Source organism: Neovison vison, chromosome 10 (genome assembly GCF_020171115.1).
Source record: "Neovison vison isolate M4711 chromosome 10, ASM_NN_V1, whole genome shotgun sequence".
Classification (NCBI taxonomy): Eukaryota; Metazoa; Chordata; class Mammalia; order Carnivora; family Mustelidae; genus Neogale; species Neogale vison.
In genome coordinates, this window is record NC_058100.1 from 20955574 (window position 1) to 20978652 (window position 23079).

The window sequence follows — 23079 nt, forward strand, 5'->3', positions numbered from 1 at the left end:
AATGATTTAATGTGTTAGCTAAAACTATAAATTCCAGATCCTTAACTAATTTTAAGACTTTAAACGAATAGTTAACTAACTAATCTTTTGATGTCTGGGTGGCTCAGTCAGTTAAGCTGCCAATCTTGATTTTGGCTCAGGTCATGATCTCAGGCTCCTGGGATGGAGCCCCACATCACATCGGGCTCCCTACTCAGCGGGGAGTCTACTTCAAGATACTCTCTCCCTCTGTCCCTACCCATTTGCTCACATACACACACACAAACACACACTCTCTCTCTAACAAATTAAATAAATCTTTAAAAAAGAGAGGTATTGCTGCTTATCAAGATGTTAAATTTAATATGATGTATAGATCTTGTTCTCAGTCAGGGTAGTGTACTTACATGGTGAAGATGGAAACTTCAAGGCCTCTTGAGGTCTGAACTTCATAACCTGCACAGCACTACTTCAGCCACAATCTGCTGGTCAGACCGTTTGGGAGAGAAGAGGTTCTGCCGGAACAAGCTGATGCATCTGAATGACCTTAAACCTCAAAGTCATAGCAGGATCCTTCCAAAGAGGCCACACGCAGATGTTGCTGGTCACTGGATTTTGCCCACCATAGGTGCTAGTGTCTTAGTTTTCCTGTCTTGTTTCTACACATCAGAGTGCAAATCCTCCTGAGACTGTGTGGAGTCAAAAAGCATATCCACTGGAAATGCAAGCTAGAGAAGCTTCTCAAGGCCCTTTTCTTGAACCCTGCCAGGTGTGTGCTTCCCCCTTGGAGCCCAGATAATTGGCCAGACATCCACTCCAGAACTGGGGCCAGGGTCCTTCTCTCTCCATTGGCTTCCATCAGCCCCTCTATGTTTCCAAACTTTGTTTTATAATTACAATCCATATGTCCTGGTGACATTGTCCTTTGGTATAAATGCCTGCTTTCCAATACATCAAATGAGTATTAGACATTCTTAACAGGGAAACATACTCTGTTTTTGAAACTTTTCTTTTTCAATTTTTATTTGAGGGAAATATATATGTATATAGATGTATATATTATATATATGTACGTATGTATATATATGTATATATTATGCATATATGCATATACATATGCATATATGTATGATATATATATACACACATACTATAAATAATAATATACATATTTTAAGGCTATTGTTAACAACTTCAAATATTGGGGTGCTTGGGTGGTTCAGTGGGTTAAGCCTCTGTCCTCGGCTTGGGTCAGGATCTCAGGGTCCTGGGATAGAGCCCCACGTTGGGCTCTCTGCTCAGCGGGGAGCCTGCTTTTTCCTTTCTTTCTGCCTGCCTCTCTGCCTACTTGTGATATCTCTCTCTCTCTCTGTGTCAAATAAATAAATAAAATCTTAAAAAAAAAAAAAAAAAACTTCAAATATTAAGGCACCTGGGTGGCTCAGTCGGTTAAGCGTCCAACTCTTGATTTCAGCTCAGGTCATGATCTCTGGGTCATGGGATCAAGTCCCCCATCAGGCTCTGTCCCTTCTCCTCTGCTCCCCCCACTGGCTCTCTTTCTCTCTCTCTGAAATTAATAAAATCTTTAAAAAATACTTGAACTATGTTAATTATTTATATGTTCATTTGTGCCTAAATACACACATATATAAAGGCATACCTACACATTTTACATTGACAATAGTCATGCAAATAATGTACAAAAAAAGTAATATTAGAATATGGGTGTTTTTTTCTGTAAGAAGATTCAGTTCTTCTGTGCCCAAATTAGTAGATGTTCCTTTTTGTCACCAAAACATTTGTTAATTCTTAGTGCTTTATCACATGTTCTTAAACCATTTAGAAGAAACTCCTCTTTACTTTTGAAAAAATTCAGCTCCTAATACCATTGCTGTCTATTGGTATGTTTTTACAATGTTGCCTATAAATATTCCTTGTATTTAGATACTGAGAAAATTCTTGTTTGCTCTAATAACTATTCTTAATTTTTATTTTTCTCAATTTAGTCCCCAGATTCAGAATAATACCTCATCTCTCATCAGGTCTCCCAAAATGGCCATTAGGAAACAGAAAGAATTGCTACTTTACCCTACACATGAAAGGACAATAAATATAATTAGGTTTTTCCAGAATTCTTCAAGTTTTAAAAAATTATTATGAGAAATTGTTCTTTGTAAAAGTTAGGGAAAGGCTGATAATACAAAACAAGGTTCATCTTCTTAAGCTAATTATACATAAACAGAATGTATTAATAAAAATATTTTTGGGGATGCCTGGGTGGCTGAGTCATTAAGCGTCTGCCTTTGGCTCTGGTAATGATCCTAGGGTCCTGGGATTGAGTCCTACATTGGGTTCCTTCCTCAGCGGGGATCCTGCTACTCCCTCTGCCTGGTGCTCCCCTGGTTGTACTTGCTCGCTCTCCATAAAAAAAAAAAAAAAAAAAAAAAAAAAAAAACCTTAAAGAAAAAGAAGTACTTTTGTATGACTGTATACTTTTCAAGTTAAAGAAGATTATCAAAAGATTTTGCTTCCAGGATCCTAGATCAAAAGTCCCTTTTATCTTTTTGTTCATGAGAAGTCTGAATAAGCACTAATCACTGACTCTTTGGAAATTTATTACTTATTTCAGCCTTTCATTATATTCAGTAGGCAAAGTTAACCTGTCTTGGTGGAGAGCTATAACAAAACAGTAGTAAAACACAGGAAAGCGTCGGTTAATTGCTCTAGGGTCTCCACTAAACCGAATTGTTCCCTAAGCCACTCAAGACTCTCTCATTGACAAAAATCACTCAGCACTTCTCAGGTAGTTGCCTACGCTCTCCTATAAAATACTCATTTCCCTCATACCACACTATCCATGACTACAACACTAAATCCAGTTACCCTCTTTCCTTTACCAAAAGAAGGAGAATCTAATCATTGCTTGTGTCTGTTAGGAAACTATCCATAATACAACCCCTGAAACTCTCTTGGATGTGCCTGATTTAATTTTGTTTACGATGTTTCCTGAATAAAAAGAATGATTAAAAACTTCCAATAAGGCTAGGCTATCAAATACCCAAATTTACCCTTAAAATATCAGGCTCTCCCAGAATTAAATTACTTCAGATACCTAATTTTTCTTACCTAAATCTATCAGCTGAGAAAAGTTAAGAGTATACACACACACACACATAAGTTAACATATGTATATATAGAGTGTTATATATTTCAAAAATGATAAGCTTAAATAATATGTGCCCTTCATCATCATAAAATCCTAATCTTCAAGCATGAAAGGTATATACATATATATACATAATTGTGTATACATTATATATATATATAATTGTGTATACATAGTTCTTCAAGCATGAATGTATATATATGTGTTTATATGTGTGGTGTATGTATGTGTGTGTGTGATAATACATATATCATCCCATGACCTTGGAATGCTTTGAAAACAGAATCCTTAACCTCTACAGTAGCCTCTCAAAATGAAAAAATTACAACCGTTTGGATGCTTTGCTATTATCTAAGGAAAAGATGATTTTAAAAGTGAATTATCATAATGCTTCATGATTAAACAATATAGCAGGGATAAACTGACAATGATGTGGAACTAACATTAGTGGAGGTAATTGTAGAGATATTACTGAGCATGTTTTCAATGTGCATCTTATCAGCCCAAGACATAATCTAGCAAGCAGTAAATGTAGAAAATGGACAGAAGCCAAAGTCTTGATGACCCTTTGAACACCGCCAAATGGATTTTACACAAATTCCTGTAGTAATAAACTACGAACATGTTCAGGATGTTTGTTTATTCTCAGGATTGGGCAGAGGTTTGTCCTTGTTGGGAAGCCATGGCTCCACATCCTTATCTTCCACAAACTTTAGGAAAATGAAACAGAATTAATGGAATCTTAAATTTAAAATTAACAAAGCTCTCAGAAAATTTTGAACTTTCTTGGCCTTAATTTTGACATTGGCCTTGGTGGCAATAAGATTTACTCTCACTGAAACCTATAGATTATCTCCTCATGAGTTAACAACCCCCACCCCTTGCACTTGAAACATTTACTTCTAATCCTAGATTCTATCCATTACAGACTAACATGAATAAATACTATTACTGATTTATGGTGCCTCCAAAATGATCATTAGAAAGTTCAAGGTGGGGCGCCTGGGTGGCTCAGTGGGTTGAGCCGCTGCCTTCGGCTCAGGTCATGATCTCAGGGTCCTGGGATCAAGTCCCGCATCAGGCTCTCTGCTCAGCGGGGAGCCTGCTTCCCTCTCTCTCTCTGCCTGCCTCTCCGTCTACTTGTGATTTCTCTCTGTCAAATAAATAAATAATAAAATCTTTAAAAAAAAAATAGTTCCCATTTCCATTTAAAAAAAAAAAAAAGAAAGAAAGTTCAAGGTGCATTTCCAAAAACCTATCAAACATACCCTTCTTAATTTAAAATCTGGATATTAAGTCACCTGCCAAAGTTATCAGAGTACAACTATCCTTGGAATTGATGGAAAGGATCTAATCAGGCAGTTATTGTTAACAATGGACATAGTGGCAAAACTCTAAGGTAATGATCTTTCATCCATGGTTTTCAACTAAAAAGATGTACCACTGGGGCACCTGAGTGGCTCAGTCTGTCAAGCCTCTACTTTCAGCTCAGGTTATGATCCCTGGATCCTGGGGTGGGGCCCTGTACTGGGTTCCCTGCCCAGGAGGGAGCCTACTTCTCCATCTCCCTTTGCCCCTCCCCCCACTTATTCTCTCTCTCTCTCTCTCTCTCAAATAAATAAATAAAATCTTAAAAAAGAATAAAAAGATGTATGTACCACTTTCTCCTGGTTGCTGGACATTTATCCTATCAGGATAATTCAAACTGAGAATTGCTAGGAACTCTTTGGAAACTGATGACTGAAGAAGTGGACAGCTTTCACCCAAGACAAAGAAACAAGACTAAATTTTCCAATTTTTTTCTAGTTAACTTCCTACATTCGGCTCTAGTACTAACCTTGCCTTTTATTGTATTTCGGAAAGAACATCACTGAACTAATACTAGTAGGGTGACTGCACGGGATTTAAATAAAAACAAAATGATCTACATATTTCTTTAACTGTTAACAAGCAACAAATTACGAATGTCGTAACTCCTTATGTTGAGTTTACGAATCACTACCCTCAAACCCACAATTTATCCTAAAAGAGACTAACTTCATTGCTATAGACAGACTGTTTGTGGTCACTCCCTTTTTCTCCCACCATGTGAGCATGCAATATGAAGACTGAGGTCTATGAACCAGAAAGCTGCTTCTTAAAAGACAATGAATCTGCTGGGAACCTGATCTTGGATTTCCTCGCCTCTAGAATTATGAGAAAGAAATTTATGTTATTTATAAGTGCCCCCCACCCCCCGCCAGTCTATGGTATTCTCTTACAGCAGTCTGAATGGACTAAGAAAGTCATTGTGTATGAAATAAAATTAAGTATCATTTAAAGGAACTATGGCTAACTCTCCTACCCATCAAATCTTGAGTTTGTTGAACTCATCTATCCATTTATTAATTTAACATTTTCCAGGAGCCAATAATGTGCCAAATAATGTGTTAGACACTAGGATATGATGACACAGGTCTATTGCCCTTCGGTTTTGCAGGAAGAGGCCTGCAAGCAAATAAGGACTGTCAAGTAATACTCGGTGCTCTGATACAAGCATGATTAGAGAGTGCGGGAGATTAGAGAGCAGTTAAGTTCTTTATACTATCTGTTTTTGCAGTGAGGTCCAGGAAAATACTACAGGGTATTTTCTCAATAGACAAAATAGACAAAATTTCTCAAATTCATTTGCAAAATGGCTATAGATAGTATAGGACCTGAACTACACACTTATATCCCTCTGTAATGCACATAATAAAAATGGATTCCTTTCAAAACAGGTCAAGATATTTGGTTATGTCAGTAAAGAAGATGCCTCCCCACCCCCTCCTTTCTGCTATAGTACAAAGAATAAAAAAATTATGGGCCTCACCAGATATTTGTTTTATGGTATACAGGCCACAGTATATTGAATTTATTTCATTGTTTCCAGCAAGGACAGCCTTTAGACTTCTGGTACCAATTAAAAAAAAAAAAAGTAATCAAAGTGTTCTAATTTTGACAGTTTGGAGTTTGTGTTTTCTAACGTTTTCTTTTCTTTTCTTTTTTAAGATTTTATTTATTTATTTGACAGAGAGAGAGATCACCTGTAGGCAGAGAGAGAGGCAGAGAGAGAGGGGGAAGCAGGCTCCCCGGTGAGGGGAGAGCCCCATATGGGGCTCAATCCTAGAACCCCGATATCATGAGTCAGAGGCAGAGGCTTAAGCCACTGAGCCACCCAGGCGCCCCATTTTTCTAACATTTTCATTAGCATCTTTGAACAGAGTCATTTAAACACACCTCTTTGGGGCTGGCACGGAGAAGGGGCCAGGTTGGAAAAAGTCATCATCTAAAGAACTGAAGTGCAAGATCCAACATTAACGGTACTTTGAGGATTTGCTAGATATTTTCTTTCATCTTATTCTCATCCCAACTCCTTTTCTCCAGTAACCAATGAATGCTGTGAGAAGGTAAGTGTCTTAGCCAAGGTCAAACAACAGGTAACAAATGTAGGTGCCCGACATTGATCTTTTCCGGATTAGGTCTGAAACACTATGCGAATACACTAAAAACAAAACAAAACAAAACACCCCAAACTACCCCCCACCAAACCTCACCCTTCTAAAGGGGCTTCATTAGATCACTAAGACTTAGAGGCCATTTAGTGGGTCCCATTTAGTTGGTACGATAATCCCAGCATTCCGCAGCTCTTCTGCCAAGCTCCATTCCCTTCCAGGGAACGTGCCTTAAGCCTTCGGCCGCAGAGTGTCGGCGATCACTCAGTGCATGCTCGAGGGACGCAAACACGCCGCTTCCTCGCAGGTGCGCGCGCACCTGTCGCTAGCCGCGTGCGCGCTGCGAGGGACGAGGTACGTGTCCGTGCGCGTGCGCCCGGCAGTATTCCCCGTACACGCGCCGTACGTGGGCGCCGTATCCCTGCGCTCGGAGTTTCGGGCCGCGATTCGGTCCCGTGCCGAGTGGCAGTCTGGGAGGGGCGTGTTCCTGGGCGGTCGCGGCTCCCCCTGGTGGCGGCGGCGCAGCGCTGGAGGCGCGCAGTCAGGCGTTCTCCACGGGCAGCCGGCGGCGGGGCCTTGCCTCATAGCGCGGGGTCCTCGGCAGCCTGGGTGTCTACTGCCCCAGCTGCTGTCGTAGGCGAGGACGGCTGCTAGTGCGGCTGCTGTTGGTTCGCGGCGGCGGCGGCGGCGGCGGAGGAGGAGGAGGAGGAAGAGGGCGAGGCAACAGGGGAAGAAGGAGGCAGGCGCGGCGGCGGCGGCTTCGCCCGGGGCCGGCGGCGGCGGCGAGGGGGGGGAAGATGGCGGACGTGCTCAGCGTCCTGCGACAGTACAACATCCAGAAGAAGGAGATTGTGGTGAAGGGAGACGAAGTGATCTTCGGCGAGTTCTCCTGGCCCAAGAATGTGAAAACCAACTATGTAGTTTGGGGGTAAGTCCGGCGTGGCTGTGGCCTGGGGATGGCCGGGCAGAGTTGGGCGCCCCCAGGCGACCTCTTTCCTAACCCCTCCCCCCGATTCCCTTTGGGGATGGAGGAAAAAACGGGTCCCTGGGTAAAAGTTTCTCCTCTAGAGAAGAAGTTACACTTTGAGGTGAGGAGGGAGTCGGAGGAGGTGCGTCCTGAGTAGTCCATTTTCTTTAAGTCTTTGGGACGCCAAAGGGAGAGGGACCAAGGGAGTTTCTGACTTCTCTAGTTCATTGCTGCGGGTGCGTGTCGAGTGTTAGCTGTGTGTGAGGCTGCAGAAAAGGGCACACCGTCCGGCCCTGGAGACGTCTTTCTGTGTTCTTTAGTGTTTTTGTTTTTGTTTTTCCCTTTCTCTACCAGGCTACCATGTGTTTAACTATCCCTCCTGCCCCTTGCAGCTCCTGGTCTGTTTCTTTTTCTTTCGTAAAATTCCCTCACGGAGAGAGAAAGCGACCGACTACGTGAAGTTAGAACGGGAGAAAGATTGGGTCACTTTGGAAGAGCCCTCCAACCCCGTGTTAGTGAGGGGTGAAGGCAGGAGTTTGCTCCTGTAACCAGGAGTTACGGGTGAAATGGGGGTGAGCTAAGGAAGGTACGGATGGTGGTGTGTGGTTTTTAGGAAATGTGCTTTAAAGAGAACTGTCTTGGAACGTTGGTCCACGCGGGGTTTTCTGAATTGAAGTCATTAAGAAAAATCTCTAGAACTAGGTCTCATCGTCGTGTGGGGCCTTTGTCGTGATGTTTCTGTCATTGGTCTTTCATTTGGGTAATGGGAAGCTTGGGCCAGAACTTCCATACTCATCTCAATTGATTGAATGGGAGCACAGGGCTTTATGAAGAGTTGATGAAAAGCTAGGGGAAATTTAGTTTGTTCGTTTCTAGTTTTTTGGCCTTGAGGGCTTATGATTCGATTAGCTTTATGAAATGTTGGTGCAGTGACATCATTGGGTTTCTTGCGTTTTGTCCTTACAGAAGAATTTGCACAGATAGTTACATTGATGGGAATTTTAACTTTTTTTTTTTTTTTTCTTTAGAAAATGGTTGAGGAATAGTCACGATGTAGGGTGGTTCAATCTGAAGAATAGAAAAATTCCGTAACACCATGGTTCCTGACTCAAAGGAGGTGAACTTAATCAGAGTAGATCAGATAAAACAGATTATTTGGTAAGAATTGCATGCTGGCCTTTAAGAGAGTAATCACTTCTAGGTTGGGGTATTAGAATAGGTTTCACAGAAGTGTGTTTGGGATGTAGATGTGCTACAAATTTTTCTTGAACAAATGAATGAACAAATGAGTAAGCTTTAAAGAATGGGTGAAGAACTTGAGGGTGACATGATGGGTTAGGTCTTAAAGGACATGCTTAATGGCATGAGAACTGGAAGGGAAATGTTTTGATAGTTCATTGAAGCTGGTAGTGGAAAAAGGACTGCTTAGAATAGATTTCAAACTGTAGCAACAGTGAATCACACCAATAAATAGATTTTTAGTTCATTTATTCATCTCTGTATGCATGTGTACATAGGTCCATAACTGTAAATAATAGCTGTCCTTATTACGTGCTGTACATTATGTTACTTTGCTTTTCTATATCATCATCATCAAAAAAAGTTACCTATGGGGCGCCTGGGTGGCTCAGTGGGTTAAGCCGCTGCCTTCGGCTTAGGTCATAATCTCAGGGTCCTGGGATCGAGTCCCGCATCCAGCTCTCTGCTCAGCAGGGAGCCTGCTTCCTCCTCTCTCTCTGCCTGCCTCTCTGCCTACTTGTAATCTCTCTCTGTCAAATAAATAAATAAAATCTTTAAAAAAAAAAAAGTTACCTATATATTACGTTTCATAGTACAATATTTGGTAATGATGTGTGATCTGAAATATATCAGTTTAGAGGAAAAGTGGAAATGCAGGCTAGAGAGGTGTAGGTTGGGGCTGATTACTTTGGGCTGTATTCAGATGAATTTAAATAATACATTGACATTTTCGGGTGAGGAGTATGTAGTAGGAAGGGTGAGACTGAACACTGATACTGTTGAACAAATAGTATTATGTGCTTTCATTAAAGAGCCTGCTCCTCTAAACTGCATTGTTTTATCACACTTAGAATTCATTATGTTTTATATCATTAGTTTAATTTGAGGGATGTCGTAAGAATTATACCTCTGAAATTCATTATTGTGTTTACTGTAAGAATGTCGTTAAGGATGCTGTTTAGCAGTATCTCACTTTAGGAGACATAGGATAAATTTCTTCTAAGTTGAGCCCTGGCAGTAGTTGTATTTCTCCTAATCAGTTTGTTTTCTCTTGTGGATCCTCTTTAACTGATTAGATTCCTCTCTCTATTGACGAAGACCAGAAGCAAATTTGGGCTAGTTCTAAAAAGTGTATATAGTACCTTAGAGTATGAGTAGGGTGTGCTTTCCTTCTGGCTTTTTGTCATTACCTACCTTTGTGTTCTTTTGCTTAAATGACAGTTCCACTTATTAAATTTCATACTTTATGGATATTTTTGTTAGTCATGTTAAGTTCATTGTTGGGTAGCAAAGTAAGTATAGATAAATTCAAACGTATAATTAAGTCCAAGGAGTTGAATTAAAATTGAGTATAAATCTTGTTTTAATTATTTCAGGACTGGAAAAGAAGGCCAACCCAGAGAGTACTACACATTGGATTCTATCTTGTTTCTACTTAATAATGTGCACCTTTCTCATCCTGTTTATGTCCGACGGGCAGCCGTAAGTAAAATTCATTTTAAAACTTTTTTTTATTTTTATTTTTTTTTCCTTTTTTGATGGAGGAATTGTTATGTCATTGTGCACTAAGATTGGTGTCTGAGAACTTTATTTCAGTGTGCAACAACATTTGGCGCCCAAACAGGGACCTCTTCAGGACTCCACAGAGTCCTTGTAACCAGTGTGGGACGACATCATTTGGCGTGAATCACTTCCCTCATGGGTTTCAGATCAAAAGAATAAAAGGTTTGTTTGTATGAGAGTCTACTCGAGGGTCAAAATTAGATCACTGTGATTTATGTGGATTTTTAAATCTGTGACTTTCATGTAAAACGTGGGCACTGTTTACAAGAACAGAAGTTTTGAAGGCATTTATAGGAATGTTTTAAGAAATTCATAAGCCTATGGAAGGACCCTGATATGCAGAACTTTAGTTTAATCTCAAGAAAACTTTTTTGGAAGCATCAAAAAGAATCAAGATTAACAGACAACTTTAAAATTAAATTTTTAATCAATTTAATAAACCTTTTTAATACTTCATTGACAAACTATTTATTTTCAGTTTTGCCTGCCTTCAGCATCTCAGTATTTGAACACCTTGTTTCTGAATAGGATATAAATATTCACAATCTACTACATATTGAAGAAGTGATACATATGGTAAAACTACTTGAGATGTGGGAAATAGTGGGATAAAAATAACAATGTTTCTATAAACTTACATTACTCATCTTAAATCTTTAAAAACTGAATTAGGCAGTAATTAGGATATTTTGTTGACTGTGTCCATTCATTTTGTGGTAATAAAGATGATCCAGGTACTTGCTTTAGATTTAGAAATTATATTATTGAAAAATGGTTGTAGCTGTAATTGTTACCTTTCTTCCCATGTGTTTTTCTTAAATACTTCACAGAAGTAAAATACTTCTATAATTTTAGGGTTCTGCAGATTTTATTCTTTCCTCTTTTGTGTTGTTTGCTCTTTCTTGTGAGCAGACCATTTCTGAAATAAGTTTTCCTAAGCCATGGCTCCTTTTTTAATGTGTATAGACTTGTATCTTTCTCAGTTTCTTGTATTATGTCCATAATTTGTTAGTAACCAAATGATGAAATATGTTATCAGACTTAGAAACAGTAATTTAAAGAAAATTAAGTCTTTTAACTATTTATGATATATCCCATGTAGGCTGGTTTTTAAAAATAAGCACACAAAAATCTGTAGGCTCTTAAATATTTATACTCATAGCAGAAATTAAAATTTAGCCTGCTCTTAAAAAAAAAGTTAATTTTAAGTGATTCAGTATAGTTTATTTCTGTCTTCAAGGAGTATGTGCAGAATGGTGCAGTAGTTAGTATAAGATAATTAGCCAAAGGATTCTTGTTACTTCATTTTTGCTTATATAAAGTGACAAAGTGATTTTAATTTAAAATCTTGCAGCCACCTGTCATTCCTGTACTCCGTTGTTGATATTATAAAAATGATATGGAAAATTGTGGTAATTACAGGATTTATTGAATTCATGGCCCAAAGATGACTTGGTGACTAAAGTATGCAGTTTTATTTGTTTTGCATACCTCTTTACAAACTGCTAATACAGAAGCTTAAAAGGAAATTATCCATTTTACCAAAATAGATACATTTTCCAGGTTTAATTTTTTAAATCTTTTTTCCCCTTTCTTACAGAATTTTGTATACACTTGAGGATAAAAAAGAAATGTGTGATATGGAAAGTAGTAAACAACTGCCTTTAATGTTTTCTTGTATAATTTCCTCTTAAGTTTTTTTCTCCATGCTTAAATAGCACATACCTATTGTTATTATGAAAACTTAGGTTAATGGCTAAGATAGTGTATTTTGGAGTTCAAGTAGAATGTTTTGAAGAAGTCTGTTTTGTGTTTGAAGCAAGAAGGCACTTGGAAATTTGTAAAGTGAGCAGGCAGTAGGACTAAAAAGATAATTGCCTAGGGGCGCCTGGGTGGCTCAGTGGATTAAGCCGCTGCCTTCGGCTCGGGTCATGATCTCAGGGTCTTGGGATCAAGTCCCGCATCGGGCTCTCTGCTCAGCGGGGAGCCTGCTTCCCTCTCTCTCTCTGCCTGCCTCTCTATCTACTTGTGATTTCTCTCTGTCAAATAAATAAATAATAAAATCTTAAAAAAAAAAAAAAGATAATTGCCTAAAGCATGCAGAGTATCATGAATAAAATAAATACTTAAGGTAAGCCAAGAGAACAAAAAAGATTGCAATTGATATTTTGAAGAAGGATGGGTCATTGTTTTATTTTTACTGATTATTTTTTATATATCTTACTTGAATTTCAAGAATGAAGTTATTTAAAGTTAATATTCATAAAAATTTTCAAGACTTTTATTGGTTCTTTTAGCCTAACTCCCTAAAGATAAAATCGTAAATAAATATTATCAAGATATGTTGGAATGAAATTCATACATTACACAATGTTTGTCTTTATTGTTCCTTATAATTGTGTTGTTTTGATAACTAATTTAAAATTTTCACTTCAGACTGAAAATATACCTGTGGTTAGAAGACCTGACCGAAAAGATCTGCTTGGATATCTCAATGGTGAAGCATGTGAGTAATTTTGAACTTTCTCTCACTTTTATTTATTTATTTATTTTTAAAGATTTTATTTATTTACTTGACAGACAGAGATCACAAGTAGGCAGAGAGAGAGAGGAGGAAGTAGGCTCCCCACAGAACAGAGAGCCCCGTGTGGGGCTCGATCCCAGGACCCCGGGATCACGACCTGACCGAAGGTAGAGTCTTTAACCCACTGAGCCATCCAGGCGCCCCTTGCTCTCACTTTTAAATAGCCATTTTTTCTTTCCTTCCCCTGTGAAATAAAAAAGCAATGGGATGAGAATTTGTATTTCCACTAAAAAATTAACTTTCAGCAGCATATGTTTGCATATGCTCTCCATTCTTTTCTTTTATGGGGAATGCACTATTTTTGCTTCTAAGGCCAGTCACACTTCTCTGTAGACTCCATTTCCTTTCATACTCTGAAAGACTTTGCCTTTAAGAATTGTTACTTCTCTTGCATCATCAGCTTTCTAGTTTTCTCTGCATCATTCCCTTTACTGTAAGATCTCTCATTGAAAAAGAGTTTTTTGACCCCACATTCCTAGTATCTATTGAATTTGTCTTGAATTCTTTGTTAACAATTGTGTGATCTCACTGCTTCCCTCCTGACTCCACTTCAGTCTGACTTTCCTACTCAACATCTCTAAAATCACTGTTAAAAGTCCGCACTGATTTAGGGGTTTTCAGTTCCTTTCATCTCATATCCATATCTTGGCCTCTCAACAGCATTTGACACTGTTGATTACTCTTTTTTGGAAAGCCTTTCTTCACTTGGCATTTGGGGCACCAGACTCCTTTGATTTTCTTTCTATTCATTGTCCATCTCTCATTTTATTTTGCTTACCAATCTTCAGCACTGATCTATTCCTAAGCTCAAGTTATAAATCCACTGTTCACATCTTTCCTTGGATATTTAATAGGTATGTGAAATTCAACATATCTGAAATAGAATGCTGATTTCCTCCTTCCTTTCTCCCCTCAAACAAAACTAAAATAGCAGGTCTGGTCTCCCGGTGTTTCCATCTCAATAAATTCTTTTTTATTCATGTAGTTGTTAAGGAAAAACCCTAGAAGAATCTTTGATTACTTTGATCAATTTCATGAGCAAAGTCATTTTTTTTTAACTTTTAAAGTAAGACACTTTTTAAAACATTCTATTCTATCCTGTTCCATTCTCCCCCTTTAGACTTGCATAGCCCTCTTACAGGCCCCCACTCCGTATTTTCTGGTATAGTCTTTGGCCTACGCATTAGAGTGACCTGTTTGTGAAAATGCATATAAACTTAATTGAGTCACTTACCTGGTCAGACCCATCCTGTGGCTTCCCATCGTACTTAGAATAAAGCTTACACTTCTTGTTCTTTTCTGACGTATGTGATCTTGCTTCTGCCTAAATCTCTGTGGCCTCATCTTCTTCCAACCCTCCTCTGCTTGCGGCAGTCCTGTCTTATTGATTCTTTTAACTATCCTAACTTTTCAAGTCTTTGTACTTGCTGTTTTCTCTGTGTTCTTGTTTCTCTGCATTGTCATATGTCTTACTTCTTACTATCTCATTCACATCTGTGCTTATTAAGTCTTCTGTCAGGACTTACCAGGGGCGCCTGGGTGGCTCAGTTGGTTAAGTGGCTGCCTTCAGCTCAGGTCATAATTCCAGGGTTCTGGGATTGAGCCCTGCACTGGGCTCCCTGCTCAGCAGAGAGCCTGCTTCTCTCTGTCCCTCTTTCTGCTGCTCTGCTTATTTGTGCTCTCTTTCTGTCAAATAAGTAAATAAAATCTTTAGAAAAATAAGGACTTAACCATTCTAAAATATAAAATAGTGTTTTGCCACATGTGTGCATCTATGTATAGTATCTTCCTGATTTATTTATCAAATTCCTTACATTGATTTGAAATTACATATTTGTTTATTTATATATTGTCTCCCCCACAAAAGGGTAAACTCTAAGAGGGCAAACACTTGTTAAATACCCAGCATTTAGAACAGTGGTAAATAGTGGGTGCTTACCTATATAAATGAGTTATCATTAATTTGCTGTCTTAAAAAAATGAATAAATAGGTATAATAAATTGTTACATAATATAAATTGATGAGTATGGATAAATTTATATAATCTTATAATAGTATGAATAAGTCAATATAGTTCTGATTGGCCCTAACAGAAAGAGAGCACAAATAAGCAGAGCAGCAGAAAGAGGGAGAGAGAGAAGCAGGCTCCCTGCTGAGCAGAGAGCCCGATGCGGGACTTGATCCCAGGACCCTGAGATCATGACCTGAGCCGAAGGCAGCGGCTTAACCCACTGAGCCACCCAGGCGCCCCATGGACTTTTTTTTTTTTTTTTTTGCTTCGGAAGATCTGGTATAGATTTAGGATTCTCCATTTTTAAGTATCTCAGGTGAGCTTGATAAATAGACTGTTAGTGGGGGAGAGTACTTTAGGGGAAGTAAATGGTTTTTCTTTTCAGAGTCCAGAAAAAAGTTACCCTTTAATCGTCCATGTCATTTCCTGTAGTTTCTATAGGACAAATACATTTAGTCATCAAGTATATTCCTTTGGTATTTTTTTTTTTTTTTTAAAGATTTTATTTATTTATTTGAGAGAGAGAGACAGTGAGAGAGAGCATGAGCGAGGAGAAGGTCAGAGAGCAAAGCAGACTCCCCATGGAGCTGGGAGCCTGATGTGGGACTCGATCCCGGGACTCCAGGATCACGCCCTGAGCCGGAGGCAGTCGTCCAACCAACTGAGCCACCCAGGCGTCCCTTCCTTTGGTATTTTTAAAACAAATTGTTGAATTAATGGTTTAATGAGCAAGTTGAGGAAATCCTAAAGACATTCCATGTTCTTAGACAAGGAGACAGAACAGCTTAAAGAAATCAGTTCATAATATAGATTACATATTTAACATGATTCCAATAAAAATCTTTAGTTTTTCTTGAGGGGAGGGGTGGAACTAGACGTGATGATGTTAAAATCCATTTGGTAAAAGTAGCTATCATTAAAGTTTGAAGAAGAGAATTGAGAAAATACTGTTTTGGAGTGTAGAACTAATTATAGAGCCCTAGTAATTTATGTGAATAAACTGATAGAACAGTTTTTTATCTGTTAAATGTTAAATTATGTGAATTTGACACAATTAAAGAAGGATGTCAAATCCGTGGGGGAAAGATAGGATTATTCAAGTAATAGGTTGGTAAAAATTCGAAAGTTCTGTATTATTAAAGACCTGACAAGTTGGAAAAAAATATTTCAACTCCTATCACAGTGAATTGACCGGTCTTACTGATTATATGAGGTGGTTCTATAAATACATGCATAAATGACCAAAAACCCAATAGATTATAGTCATAAAATTCAAAGAAAAAGTGATGAAATCATATGAAAAATGTTTATTTCACTCATAATTATAAATTTAAAGGATATATAGTATATTTTTTAACCTCATTGATAACAGTTTTTCAGTTTAATCATACAGTTAGGAGTCCCTGAGGAAACAGATATCCTAATGTATTTTTAGTTGTAATGTCACTTGATGAAATTCCCACTGAAAACACTACATCTGAGACTTTATCCTAGAGGTATGATTGAAAATACGTGAACAATGTGTCATTGTTTGTAGTGACAAAAACTGGTTAGAACTGAACTGCCCGTGGATAGATAGGGTACTAGTTAAATAAATTATAATTAATCCATACAAGAAATACTATGTAGATTTAAAAAGAAAGTTAAAGAATGCTGCACATACTGATATGTTAAAGCTCTGTTATTAGGTTAAAAAAAAAAGGTTCATGACAGTGTGTATAGTGTGCTGCTTTATATGTTAAAAGAGGAGAAGAATAAAAGTGTATCTTTGTATTTCTTGTAACTACAGAGAGAGACTAGAAAGATCCACAAGAGACTGACAGTAATGGAGGGTGGTGAGAACTAGATGGATAGGGACTGGTACATTCTTTTGTTAGTTTCATTATTTTGAACCATTCAAAAATTAAATGATTTAATTTAAAAAGTAATTATTATTATTTTTTTTTACCGATTGTAACTAAAAATTGCATTTTTAAGGCGAATGCTAATTTAAAGAGTTTTTCTTTATACGTGTATGTTTATGTATTTATGTTTAGATAACATTTTGTGTGTATGTGTGGTAATTAACATTAGAGTATATGTTCTATGAAGTGACCAGTTGATTTTTCAGTCAGAGTATTACAATAATTTGTGAACTAAATTATTAAAAATATTTTGTTCTTTTACAGACTTTTAAATACAGATTAATCTTTTATAATTTTTTAGAAAACTGCTTTAAAACTTATTTTTTTCCTTAGGGAAATCACTGTATTATATATAGTAAGAATTATAATTATAAGAATTATTATATGCAGTAAGAAATAACAAATATTGGGCATTTCTTGTAATAATGTCAAGTGTATGTGTTCAAATATTGATTTTCTTACATAATTCTTTTAAATCTCTAGCAACATCCGCAAGCATAGACAGAAGTGCCCCTCTAGAAATAGGTCTTCAGAGATCTACCCAAGGTATGTTTTGTCACATATTTATATTGAACTTTGAAAAACTTATTTCAGAACTATGTACTTACTTACTTTTTTTTTCTTAAAGTAAAACGAGCTGCAGATGAGGTTTTAGCAGAAGCAAAGAAACCACGCATTGAGGTAATGGGACTTTATTTTAAATGTGAATTGTAGTATTACTACATTGGGTTTGTATATGAATAAGAATTCTTTTTCATAGTAGTCCCACGAGCTTTTTTTTTATATGTTGGACAGATCACTTCTCTTTTATATCCTTATGAAAGTATTGGGCTAGGTCAGGAGTTGGAAAACTACTTCTGTTAGGAATCATTTTAGTAAGTATTTGGGGCTTTTTGGGTATTTAGTGTCTGTTCAACTACTCCACCCTGCAATTATAGTGCAAAAGCAAGAAGAGGCAATACTTACATGAATTGGCAAGGCTGTATTCCAGTAAAATTTTATAAACTGGATGGTGAGCCTACTTTTGGGTTGTAGTTTGCCTACCCCTGGAATAAGATGGTCTGAGGAATTTGCTTCACTCTTAGGAAATGTGAACATGAAGTACTTATTACAGTTATTTCTTAAAATACTGGTGTGTATTAATATAGCCACCTGAGTGGCTCAGTCAGTTGAGCATCCTGCTCCTGGTTTCAGCTCAGGTCATGATCTCAGGGTCTCGTACTCAGCTGGTGTCTGCTTGAGATTTTCTCCCTCTGCCCCTCTGCCCTCCTCTTTGCATGCACCCCCTTCTCTCTAAAATAAATATTAAAAAAAAAATACTGGTGTATTAGGTTACATTTTTTTTTTGTGGTGTTTTATAGCCAGCAAGTGGAATACTAATATTGGTAAATAAGGATAGGTCACATGAAATAGAAGCTGTATAAGAAATGCAATTACCTTTAAATAGAAAAGTCATTGAACAGCGAGGGTGCTGCATAAGAAAGTTAAGCCTTAGAAATTCTGATTTTATGATTATGAGGTTATTTATTTACATTTTTAACAAATCCCAGATCAGTTACATATAAAACTCCCTGACTATGGAAGATTATGTACTAGAAGTAGCCTTAAAATCTGAGAAATGACTGAACTGGTCAATATATCAATTAATAATATAGAAATAGTAGTCATCACTAATGTTAACATTACTAGAAACCATAATCTTTTCCTTTCACACTTGTATAAAAATCAAATAGTTGTACCTTTTGCCTTCTACATAAACAGCAAAGCATCCATAGTTAAGGATAAAATGGTAACTTTTAAAGGGACAGGGTTGTTGGTAAGTATGTTTTATATAATCAATGACAGAATTTGATGCTAAAACAGTACAATTTTGTTCTAATTAATTTTAAGACCGTTTTAATTTAGCATACTCTGAGACATGGACTTGTTTCTTAGTTAATCATAGTGATAATTAGCTCATTGTTTTTCCTCTGTTCTTGGTGACTTTTGTATACTTTATATATATTAACTCATGTAATCCTCAGCCACAACCTCCTGAAGTTGGCAGTACTATGCATGTCATCAATGAGCAAACAAACCCCTCAGAGAGAGTAAGTTACTTGCTGAGGTTCACAGAACCAGAATTAGAGCCCAGACTATCTGGCTTCTAGCCATTCTATATATACTGACTACAGCTTTGGCAGCAGTAATACAGAAGTTTTCTCCAGCTCTCTCTGTATGAAAGAAGGTTATGACCCACTGTGAACAGTGAGTGAATGTAGAAACACTCTTTATTTGGAAAAACCTGAATTTACAGTTAAATTATTTTAAATAAATAGAACATGTCGAAAGTACTAATTTGCTAGGCTACCATTAACTTGGAACATTAGCAAGAAATAGCACAATATAGTTCTTTACAGAGTATTTATAAAGTTACAATGATTTACATAAACAACTATGTTACATAAACAGTTTTCAGTTTAGTGCATATACGCTGGGAAACTGCAAGGCACTGGGCTAGGAGAGAAACCTTGAGAGCAGAGATTCTGATCTAATCTGATTAATTTCTAGGCTGCAGTTGTCTTTAAAATCAGTAGTTTCCTAAGGAACTTGAGTAATTTGTATTATTACTTTCATTATAAATGGCTAAAATTTAATGCAGCTTGCTAAAATACCATCTTTGCATTCATGTCAGCATAGTGTTTTAAATGATACGTTAGTATTAGAGCATGGATTGGATGGAGCACAACATCGAATATACTGACGCTTTTTATACAGTACCATATTTTGTTAGCCACAGACACTGACCGTGATCCTTAGTTTTCTCATTTGTTGAATGTGGACTTTGAACTAGATCAAGTTTTGTTTGTTTTTAAAGATTTTGTTTATTTGACAGAGAGAGACATAGCAAGAGAGGGAATACAAACGGGAGTGGGGGAAGCAGGCTTTCCACCAAGCAGGGAGCTTGATGCTGGGCTTCATCTCAGGACCCTGGGATCATGACCTGAGCCGAAGGCAGATGCTTAAAGACTGAGCCACCTTGGTGCCCCTCAAGTTTTGCTTTTAACCGAACACTTTCCAGACTGAATTTTCCCTGAATTTCTGACATGCAGGTTAGAGAAAAGCTGAGCTACCAAAGGTTGAACTCAGAGAAGTGACCATGGGGCACTTTGTAGGTTATGCCTAATGTTCTAAGGAACATGCTTTGAAAACACTCAAGTTTTACTTCTGATCCTCAGAAATCCTGATGGATTTAGGACCTCGGGCAACAGGTGCAAAAACCCATCTCCAAAATGAAATTTTTGACTATGGTGAAGGCGTTTCATAAAATTTAGTGATAAATTTTCCTGAAGAGAAGGAATTTATTTGTGGTATAATACCTTATGAATAAAAGTAGATATGATACATTATGGGAAGAATGTTTAATCATGGAAAAAAGTTGCTGAAGTTCTTTGGTAAGTTTTTAATCAGTTCTACTCTTATGTGATCCAACATGTATTTATTATTGTCTTTTTGTAACTAGAAGTAATCTTACAGTCGAGCTGACTTAAGGCCGGCAATGCTTGGAATGTTATAGGCAGGAATTTATGTAAGGAAAAGTTACATGTTTTTGTTGTTGCTCTACAAGTTAGGTAAAAATGTAAAATAGTCACTAACCAGTGATTATTTTCAGGATGAAGAGTGTGTGCGCCTTGATAAAGAGAGATTGGCTGCTCGTTTGGAGGGTCACAAAGAAGGGATTGTACAGACTGAACAGATTAGGTAAGATTTTCTGTAGTAGAAAGTGTTAAGTGTATATGGAAAAGGAGATGTTAATACGTTATCTACATTTACCTTCACCTCTTGCATTCATTATATGCTACTGTGACCTAAGTTCAGAAGATGTGTGGGCATGTTTTAGGGTAGAGGAGATTGAAAGTTAATTATGCTTTCTGGAAAGCCTTCTTCTTGGTTCTGTTACGGTATTGATCTTTCCTTTTTAAAATTACTCTGTAACCAGGCCACTCATTTATTTTGTGATCTCTTTTTGATTTATAGCAGAGGTCCGCAAACTTTTTTTGTGTAGTGACACATATTAAATAGTTTTCAGCTGGAAAGGTCACATTTGGGTTTGTATTTTTTGTTTTCTTTTGTTGTTTGGTAACTGTTTAATGCTTGTGGTAGGGGAAAGCAGTCTGTGATTGGTTCATTCATAAGTGAATTGGCATGGCTGGATTTGGCCCGTGGTATTATTTGGTGATCCCTGATTTTTACTGTAATTAGAATCACTTTATGATTTTTTCTTGGCACAATATAATGCTTTGGAGTTCTATCCAAACTTAAAAATTCAGTGCCTATTTTTAAAAGCTTTATTCAAGGTGACTGACATAACAATAAGCTGCACATATTTAATATAAGTTGAAAGCTTTCACATACGTATACATCTGTGAAACCATCCTCGTAATCAAGATAATGAATACAGCATCACCCCTATAAATTTCTTATATATCTTTATGATTCCACACTTCTACCTATCCCCATATCCTAACCTTTCTAGGTAACCATTGATCTGCTGTTAACATAGTTTCTTCCAGAGTTAAGTATAAATGGAATTACGTAATATGTACTTTTTGGGGGGGTCTGGCCCCTTACTTAGCATAATCATTTTTGACATACATCCATATTATTGGATGTATCAGTAGTTTGTTCTTTATTATTGCTGGGTAGTTCATTCTGTTCCATTGTATGGGCGTAAAACAGTTTGGCACCTGTTTATAGATATTTAGCTTGTTGCTATTTTTTGGCAGTTGCAGCTAAAGCTATGTTCATTTTGTACAAGTATTTTATGGACATATGTATTCATTTCCACTGAGTAAATACCTAGGAGAGGAGTGATTGAATTGTGTACTGTTCTAGATCTGCCTTTTTAAAGAAATTATCAAACTTTTCAGAGTGATTGTACCATTTCACTTTTCTACCATTCCAATGTAAGAGTTCTAGTTTCTTCACAGCCTTGCAAACACTTGGTGTGGTCAGGCTTTTTAATTTTAGCTGTGCTTATAGGTATAGGGTGGTATCTCATTGTGATTCTATCTTGCACTTACCTCATGATTTCTTGCACTTAACCTCATGATACTATGAGTATCTTGTTGTGTGCTTATTGCTGTCTTACATCATGTTTGGTGAAGTGTGTTCATATTTTTGTCCATTTTTTCTTACTGGATTATTTTCTTATTACTGAGTTTTGAAAATTTGTTGTATGTTTTGATTAAAAATCCTTTTTCAGACATAGGCTTTGCGGGTATTTCTCCCAGTCTGTGACTTGTCTTTACATTCTCCTAGCTCCTTTTTGAAAAGGAGCTTGTTTTGTTTACATTTTTATAACATATCATTTATCAACATATTCTTTTTTGAATTGTGTTTTGGTGTTATATCTAAGTTATCTTTGCCTGAACAAAGCCAACAAAGATTGTCTCCTATTCTTTTGTAGAAAGTTTTTTAGTTCTAGGTTTTATATTATAAGTCTGGGATGTTAATATGTTAATATTTTGTTTGGGTTATACAGCATGGATCAAAATCTATTTTTTTTTTATGATCTAGATCAGTTTAGGGTATGTGGATAACCCACTTATTTCAGCACTATTGGTTTCCGTTGAGTTGTCTTTGCACTTTCATAAAAAATCAGTTGTTCATGTGTAGGTCTGTTTCTGGACCCATTCTGTGCTGTTGATCTAGTAGTCTTTGTGCCTATCCCAGACCATTTTAATGACTTTATAAGTTTTGAAATCAGATCATGTTAGCTTTCCAACTTTGTACTTCTGTTTCAAGGATGTTTTTCTCTGTTTTAGGTTGTTTACACTTTCACATGAGTTTTGGAATTAACATGTCATTTCCTATAAAAAAGCTCACTGGGGGCGCCTGGGTGGCTCAGTGGGTTAAGCCGCTGCCTTCGGCTCAGGTCATGATCTCAGGGTCCTGGGATCGAGTCCCGCATCGGGCTCTCTGCTCAGCAGGGAGCCTGCTTCCTCCTCTCTCTCTCTGCCTGCCTCTCTGCCTACTTGTGATCTCTCTCTGTCAAATAAATAAATAAAATCTTTAAAAAAAAAAAAAAGCTCACTGGGATTTTGACTGGGATTAAATTGAATCAGTAGACCGGTTTGGGGAGAATTGGCATCTTAAAAATATTGTGTCTTCTGACTATGAATAAGATGTATTTATTTCCCTGTCTATTAA

General features: G+C 37.2%; 1 protein-coding gene across 1 annotated transcript in view; it reads left to right on the forward strand.

The window, feature by feature from the left end:
• Positions 1–7388: 7388 nt before the first annotated feature.
• The window catches only part of CDC73 (cell division cycle 73), a 117380-nt gene continuing 101689 nt past the window's right edge, over positions 7389–23079 (forward strand). Inside the window, exons 1-6 of the mRNA XM_044266861.1 lie at positions 7389–7546; positions 10201–10306; positions 12824–12893; positions 17371–17433; positions 17516–17568; positions 20540–20628. Coding sequence (XP_044122796.1) covers positions 7416–7546; positions 10201–10306; positions 12824–12893; positions 17371–17433; positions 17516–17568; positions 20540–20628 — 512 coding nt within the window. The 5' untranslated portion in view covers positions 7389–7415. The remainder of the gene's footprint in view (positions 7547–10200; positions 10307–12823; positions 12894–17370; positions 17434–17515; positions 17569–20539; positions 20629–23079) is intronic.